The 7827-nt window shown below is 54.5% G+C and overlaps 1 protein-coding gene across 1 annotated transcript in view; it reads right to left on the reverse strand.

The window, feature by feature from the left end:
* Window positions 1-564: 564 nt before the first annotated feature.
* ABCC3 (ATP binding cassette subfamily C member 3) overlaps window positions 565-7827 on the reverse strand; it is a 66333-nt gene continuing 59070 nt past the window's right edge. Inside the window, 5 exon segments of the mRNA XM_006153617.3 lie at window positions 565-983; window positions 3396-3590; window positions 6264-6430; window positions 6941-7099; window positions 7267-7413. Of these exon segments, the coding sequence (XP_006153679.1) occupies window positions 875-983; window positions 3396-3590; window positions 6264-6430; window positions 6941-7099; window positions 7267-7413 (777 nt within the window). The 3' untranslated portion in view covers window positions 565-874.

The following is a 7827-nucleotide window of genomic DNA, read 5'->3' on the forward strand; positions in this document are numbered from 1 at the left end:
TGACTCGGAGGCCTCACTGGCTGTGGGACCCATCTGGGTAGGCTTTGGACGGAGTAAGGGGATAAAGCACCATGTACTTCTCTGCCCCTAGCGACCTGCTTAGAGGGCTAGGGATGACGTGACTACAGAGGGGCTCATAGCAGGGTCCCCAAGAGGCCTCAGGTCAGGTTCCAGGGCGTTTGTTTCTCACCTTTTACAGTATCTGCACAGCAGAGCAGAAACGACTGGCAATTACCCAGTGAATTTTGGCTGTGAAGACAATACTTCCAGCCAAAGGCTCTTGGATCTGAAATCCTCAGATAACCAGCCATGTAGATGTGTATAAAGTACTCAAGGTCCTAATCCCCAAACCTTGTGAACAGGCAGGAATGGCTACGTTGGCTGAGTGTGTTGCAAACCACACAGCTTTATTTCAGCCGATTCAGGCGGCACCCCAGAGTTCAAGGGCTCAGTCAGGGATAGCCTAACCTGGCGGTCTTCTGTTCTAGGATGAAAAACTTATTTAAAACCAAACAAAACAACTTTAGAAAATAATAATAATAATAAACCAGAGTGGGAGGGAAGTCCTTCCATGAAATGGCTGTTTATAAACAGGGCAGTGTGGAAATAACACTAGCTTGGAATCAAGAGACCCAGGTACTGTATGAGGCTCTGCCTCAAACCAGCTGTAACCTTGGGCATGCCATTCAGTTTTTGGGCCTGGCTTCCTCATCCAAAGCATTGAGCACTGTTACTCTGTGAGGCTCTTTACAGAGGCAAGTGTAACAGACATCCCCAGCGTTCGCCATCAAGTCCATCCCACGTGCACATTTGGTACCATTTCTCTTCCTGATGAAAACCACGAAAGGCCGGGAGGAAATCCCAGGAATATGTTTTAGACAAGTCCAGCATCTCTGGCCATCTCGTAAAAGATGCCTCTAGCTGCAATGAGGTTAGTTGGAGAGTCGAATTCAGCTACTACTCCTTTGTCCAGGACCAGGACCCTAGCCAAAAAAATGAAATAAGTGGTCAGGTTTCCATCAGCCCCATCCTGGCACACAGTCCCATCTTGCCCTTCTGGGCACTGCCCAGGCCCTGCAGTGACGTGCCAGCCCACCCACTGCAGCCAATCCACCCAACAGCCACCGTGCCGCATGTGCATGCTTGCATGGCAGGTTATTTTAGCTGCTCTGTTAGCTCTCCTGGCAAATGAAGCAGTTTCAGGGATCAAACGCAAGGTCCTATTCATCCCTGCTAGTTGGGGCTCCAAACACCTTCCCTAATGAGCCCTTCCCCTGGCTGGGGTCACAGGACTTCAGCAGACAGAGCGCAGGGAGCCACGGGCCTGTGCGCTGGGCCCTGTGCACATCCATCTGCTTTGTGCCAGCTCACAAAGGCACACGGCAGGAAACCGGCTGCAGCGAGGCCTGACACTGGAATCTGGGACTTGGGCTGCAAACCTGGCTGCGGCTGCTGCTGCTGGGTCACCCCACCTCCCCTACCCTCGCACACGCAATCAGGTTGGGGCCTGGGCTTAGGCTGGGTCTCTCACGTGAGGGATAGGAGAGGGCTCTCCCAAGCCTGAAGAGATGGAAGAGGCAGGCTACACTTTGCTTCACCACTGAGGAGGCTCCCAGAAATGGGTCTTGGGAAGAAGTTTTTCTTTTTTCTTTTTTTTTTTTTTTCAAGAGAGGCTTTTGATATAGGGCACATGTGCTTGCCAGAGAGAGAGTCGGAAAGCAAGAAATCACCCCCCAGCGGGGATGGCCACACTACAATCCCTTCTCCATTCTCCTCTCAGGACTTTGGGCACACATACAACACACGCCCACTGTCAGTTTTAAGCCGCCAGGTCCAAGACTCAAACCGAAGTCAACCACATGGGAGTCCAGTGATATAACCATTATGCCATCTGCTGGCCCTGGGAAGAAGTGTTTCTGTGGACACCACTGCCCAGGAGACTGCTCCCGGCCTCTCACATCAAAGTCCTCGATGGTGGGGCCAGCAGGTGGCATGGTGGTTAAGAACTGGGTTCCCCTTGGGACCAGCAGTTGGCGTAATGGCTATGTCGCTGGACTCCCATGTAGTCAACTACAGTTTGAGTCCCAGACCCGGTGGCTTAAACTCACGCTGGGCATGTGTGAGTGCATGCCCAAGATCCCGAGAGGAGAATGGAGGAGAAAGGACTGTGGTATGGCCATCCCCTCTGGGGGGTGATTTCTCGCCTTCTGTCTCTCTGTTTCTATCTTTCTGGTGAGCACATGTGCCCTATAGCAAAAAACTTCTCCAAAAGAAAAGAACCGGGTTCCCACATGGCTGACCAGTTTGAGTCCCAGACCCAGTGGCTTGAAAATCATGCTGGGTATGTATGCATGTTTGTCCAGGGTCCCAAGAGGGGGTGATTTCTCACTTTACCTCTCACTGGAGAGCACACGTGCTTTATGGGGGAAAAAATCCTCAGTGACTTCATGTTACACTTTGCCTTGAGTCTCAAAGTGCAACTGGCGGAGTCTGTTCTCACCCTCTCATCTCAGTTCTACAGCCGCAGGAATCCACCTGCCTCAGGACATGCGCTGCATCCTCAACTCCCTCCCGACCTCATTTTCCCACTTTACCGCGCAACTCTTTTTTTTTTTTTTGGAGAGGTTTTTGCTATAGGGTGCATGCGCTTGCCAGACAGACAGAGAGAGACAGAAAGCAAGAAATCACCCCCCAGAGGGGATGGCCATGCCGCAATCCCTTCTCCTCCATTCTCCTGTCGGGATCTTGGGCATGCACGCACATGCGCCTGGCGTGAGTTTAAGCCACTGGGTCCAGGATTCAAACTGCAGTCGACTACGGGGGAGTCCAGCAACATAGCCATTACGTTAACTGCTGGTCCCACCGCGCAACTCTTACTCAGTTTTTTCCTTAGAAAGTGCCTGCTGCCCTGGTGCATAGGCTTCCTCTGGTCTACACCTGGAACCTTGCTTCCTCCCAGCAGGCTCTAATTACACATTCTGTAGTGTGATTATTTGATCAGTTCCTGCCTGCCCCACTTGAATGCATGAACTCCCAACCCCCAAGGTCCTCCAAGCATCCCACCGCAGGGTTAGCCCTGGGGACGTATGCCCTTACAGATGCCCAGCCCTGTCCCTCCTCTAGACCCAGTGCCCGGCACGTCGGCTCACTCTCTTGTCCTCCTAGTGGGGCCCTGGGTGGGAGTGGCGGAAGTGGGGTAGGGATGGACCAGGCAGAGGAAAGCAGCAGAATTTTTAGCTTGGCTCCCAAGGCCCTCCTGGCCATTTGGGGACACTTCTGAGAGAGAAATGAGCTCTGACCCATTACTCTGTCCCTGGTGCCCTCTCTACCTCCTGCCCCTTCCAGATAGCTCAGGGAGCCCAGCAGGCGCCCTTGCCCGGGTTTCCAAGTCCCACCTGGTATAGTCCATGATCGTGTTAAGCCGGTGCGCGATGGTCAGCACGGTGCAGGCTTCAAACTGGCTGCGGATAGTAGCCTGGATGAGGTCGTCGGTCTCCAGGTCAATCGCGGCCGTGGCCTCATCTAAAACCAGGATGCGGCTCTTGCGGAGCAGGGCTCGGGCCAGGCACACCAGCTGCCTCTGGCCCACGCTGAGAATAGGGAAAGCAAGTATTTCACAGCTGGAGGCACCCAGCCTGACTCTAAGCCTCGCCCCCAGACCTGTCTCCACTCCTCAACAACCCGGAGCTGGCTTTTTGTCTGACCTCTCATTTCTGCTCTGCCCTCCAGGAATACAGAGATCTGGACACCCCAGAGATAATGAGGGGCCTTGAGGATAGAGCCAAGGCTGAACACCATTGTGAGACCCTAGACTGTTTTGGGCAGCCTAGTCTCCTCTCTCTGTGTTTTCATCCCCACCCTTGTTCTTCAACTAGTCCCACGATGCTTTTCTGCTTCCCTCGATCAGTTATTTACACTTCAGTAAGAACCTACCTAAAAGGCTCTTTCTGCATATTGGAATCTTTTTTTCTTTTTCTTTTCTTTTCTTTTCTTTTCTTTTCTTTCTTTCTTTCTCTCTTTCTTTCTTTCTTTCTTTCTTTCTTCCTCTCTCTCTCTCTCTCTCTCTCTCTCTCTTTCTTTCTTTCTTTCTTTCTTTCTTCCTCTCTCTCTCTCTCTCTCTCTCTCTCTCTTTCTTTCTTTCTTTCTTTCTTTCTTCCTCTCTCTCTCTCTCTCTCTCTCTCTCTCTTTCTTTCTTTCTTTCTTTTTTTTTTTTGCCATAGGGTGCATGTGCTCACCAGAGAGACAGACACGGAGAGAGGGAAAAATGAGAAATCATCCCCCAGCGGGGATGACCACACTGCAATCCCTTCTCTTCCACTCTCCTCGCAGGATTTTGGGCATGCACGTACACACACCTGAATGATCTTCAAGCTGTCGAGTCCAGGACTCATGCCTTAACCGCCACGCCCCCTGCTGGCCCCCATATATGCATTTAAGTCACTCTGGGCCATCTTGCTGGGCCTAATAGTATGTAGTTTAGGCCGTCATCTCCCACCCTCCTGGGAAATACAGACCAGGCTGTTCTGGGACAAGGAAAGGGCAGAGCAGGGGAGGATCTGGGGACTTCCTGTGTCCGATCACTGGGGAAGCAAAGCAGGGGAGGGAGGCATACCTTCAACCTCCCGCCTTGGAAGCCAGCGCACCAGCGGACAAAACGAGGCTGTGTTCCCAACCACAGAGGCCACAGCACCCCCCCACCCAAGGACAAATACCTCAGCCCTTCCCAAAGGGGTGAGTCACCACAGCCGGAGCGAAGGCCAGCCTCATTCCCTGGTCCTTTCCCGCAACTAATGAAGGTTTTGGCAGCAGAAGGAGCCGCCAGATAGAACGCAGGGCTGATTTATGGCGGGACTGGCACAGGATACAGGTTACACTTAAAGTGGCTCTGGGCTCAGTGGAGGAGGGGGAGCTGATTCCTGCCTCTGATCCCGGTGGGGGTGGGGTGGGGGTGGAAGAAGCGCAGCTAGCCAGCAGGGTCTCAGAGACTGGACCCAGAGACAGCTGCAGGGCGCAGGGTCTGGAGAGCCAACTTCCCCAATGGGGTTATGTCAGGGAAATCGAGTTAAAGGTGCACATTTAGTCTTAGAGGGTGGACTGGAATGACGGTAGGAGCAGAAAATAAATCTCCCCCTCTGTCTGGATGAGGGAAGCAGCAGTGATGCATCAAGAAAAGGTTTGGGACAAAAGCCCCACTTCCCTGAGTCCCCGCCCAGCCCCATGCTCGCTGTGTCGCTTTGGGCATGTTATTTCATATGAGAGGCCCCCACGTCCAGCCCACAGGACTGCAGTGAAGATTAAACGAGGCAGTGAGGCTTTACATACTAAGCGCTGAGCAAAGGTAACAGTTCTTGCTTTCTTTTTTGAGGTCCAAGGGAGGGTCCACAGGTCTGGATTGAATATAAAATGGAAAGGAGAAGGGGAAGGAGAGGGGGTAGCTGACACTGCAGGAATATGTCCACGCCAAATACTTCTTAGTGCATCACAGAGACCCCACGACTGCTCTGCTCAGATGGCAGCCACTGGCCACAGGTGGCTATTAAGCACTTGAAATGTGCCTCGTCAGGGCTGGCCTGTGGTGTGGGGGTTAAGGCAGCTGGATCCCACATGGCTAACTGAGCGGTTTGAGTCCCAGACCCAGTGGGTTGAAAATCATGGTGGGTGCTTGGCGATGCATGCCCAAAATCCCAAGAGGAGACTGGGAGAGAAGGGATTGCAACATGGCCATCCCCTCCAGGGGGTGATTTCTCACTTCCCCTCTCTCTTTGCACCCATCCTATAGCCAGACTCAACTAAAACCAAAACAAAAACTTGGGATGGGAGGAGAGAAGGGCCTGCCGAGCTCATTTCGTCCTCTCCTAAACCACAGGCTGGATCGTGTCCATCTGACAAAATGTCTACGATTTCTCTGGAGCACTGTGGGCCTCCTCGCACCTCTGCAGGCGCCATCCAGAACCATTCTCCCCAGCCTGCACCTAGCATTGCTGACTTAACATGACGCTTCTAAACAGGGCTTTGAATCTCCCAACGTGGCTCAAATCCCAGGCAGGCCTTCTCTCAGCTGGGTAACCTTGGCCAAGCCCCTTACCCTCTCTGAGCCTCAGTTTCTTCACTGGGATCCCCCTGGAGCTCTCCTGATCACAGCCAAGGGGCGGGAGGGAAGGAGGGGCTGGCCTGACTCTGTGTCATTCGCTGCCAGACCCTTCCAGCACCTGTAGGGGCTCCCCAAGGGCTGTTCTTCCTGCTGCAATGCTCCCAGCTGGTACCTGAGATTTTCCCCACCATCCGTGCACTGGAAGTCCAGGCCTGCTGGTTGGGAGCTCACGAACTTGTGCAGATGTGACAGCTCCAAGGCCTGCCAGAGGTCCTCCTCCAAGTACTTGCCCGAGGGGTCCAGGTTCATACGCAGGGTACCCGAGAACAGGATGGGGTCCTGGGGACACAACGAGCCCTCAGAGGGAGGCCGCGCAGGCCCGTTTGGAAACCCAGGGGGAAAGAGAGGGATTAGGTGACCACATTCTCACTGTGCCCCAGCCCTCGAGGCAGGGCCCAGGAGAGAGAAGATGGCCTTGCGGGGAGGGATGAAGCGGCTGCCAGTCGCCCAGTCCCTGCTAAGGCAGGAACCAGAGCACTGATCTGACTCCAAAGTGCCCCGTCAGCAGAAAGCAATACTCCAGAAGAGCCAAAAAAAAGTGAAATGGATTCCAGGGCTGTGCGACAAGGAGACCACGACAGACCCTTTCGGGGGATGGGGTGCCTAGAGGGGTTCCCATTGGTTGGCCTGGGAGGTCAAAGGCAAGGCCTGACTTGGGTGGCTCCTTCGGGGCTGTGCTCCTTGCTGTCTGCCCTGCCGCTTCCCAGCAGTGTCCCAGTCTCAAGCCTCAAGCTATAGGACACGGGCGGGGTGCCCCCACTCCCCCCACGGTCCTCGTCCTGCTGCCACCTGGGGGATGATGGTGAGCCGGGATCGCAGGTCGTGGAGCCCGATGTCTGCCACATTGAGGCCGTCGATGCGGATCTCACCCTCTGCTGCCTCCAGGATGCGGAACAGGCAGAGGGTCATGGAGGACTTGCCAGCTCCGGTGCGGCCCACAATCCCCACCTGGAGGGGCAGGGCGGGGAGGTTGTCAGGGGGCAGCTGAGAGGACGCGGGGGCATCTCTGGGACTCCTCAAGAGGCTCAGCAGATGTCCCGTGGGAGCATCTGCTCTCTGGAAGCCTGGGCTCCCCAGCAGGGCTGTGGCCACGTGCCAGGCACAGGTATGCCTACCTTCTCACCACCACGCACGTGCACACTCAGGTTTTTCAGCACCAGCTCCAGGCCTGGCCGGTAACGCACGGAGTAATTCCGGAACTCCACCTCGCCGCGCAGGGGCCAGTTACTGGCCGGGGTGGTGCCCTCTACCACCCAGGGGGCCTGGTGGGGAAAAGCGGGGAGCAGACGACTTCTCATCAGCTACTTCTTCCCCAGTCTGGCCCGCTCCCATTTTCCAGTCTCCTTCTCTCCCAAAGCCTCAATCCCCATCCACTAGGGTCCCTGAGGGAGCATCCCTGGCACCCAGTGGCTCCGCCTTGTGGTTCACAGAATCCTTCCTTCAGCCCTCCGACTATATCCCCCACAGAATCAGTTCACAACTTCTCTACCCTGCTCCTTCTCACCCTTCCTCATGCCCCATGTTCCTGGTTCCGTCCATACCTGCCCTAGCTCTCCTTTCATCCTGCTTATTTATTCTTTTTTTTTTTTTTTGAGAGGTTTTTGCTATAGGGCGTGTACACACACCAGAAAGACAGAGACAGAGAGACAGAAAGCGAGAAATCACCCCCCAGGGGG

The sequence above is a fragment of the Tupaia chinensis genome, unplaced genomic scaffold (assembly GCF_000334495.1).
Source record: "Tupaia chinensis unplaced genomic scaffold, TupChi_1.0 Scaffold000383_1, whole genome shotgun sequence".
Taxonomy (NCBI): Eukaryota; Metazoa; Chordata; class Mammalia; order Scandentia; family Tupaiidae; genus Tupaia; species Tupaia belangeri.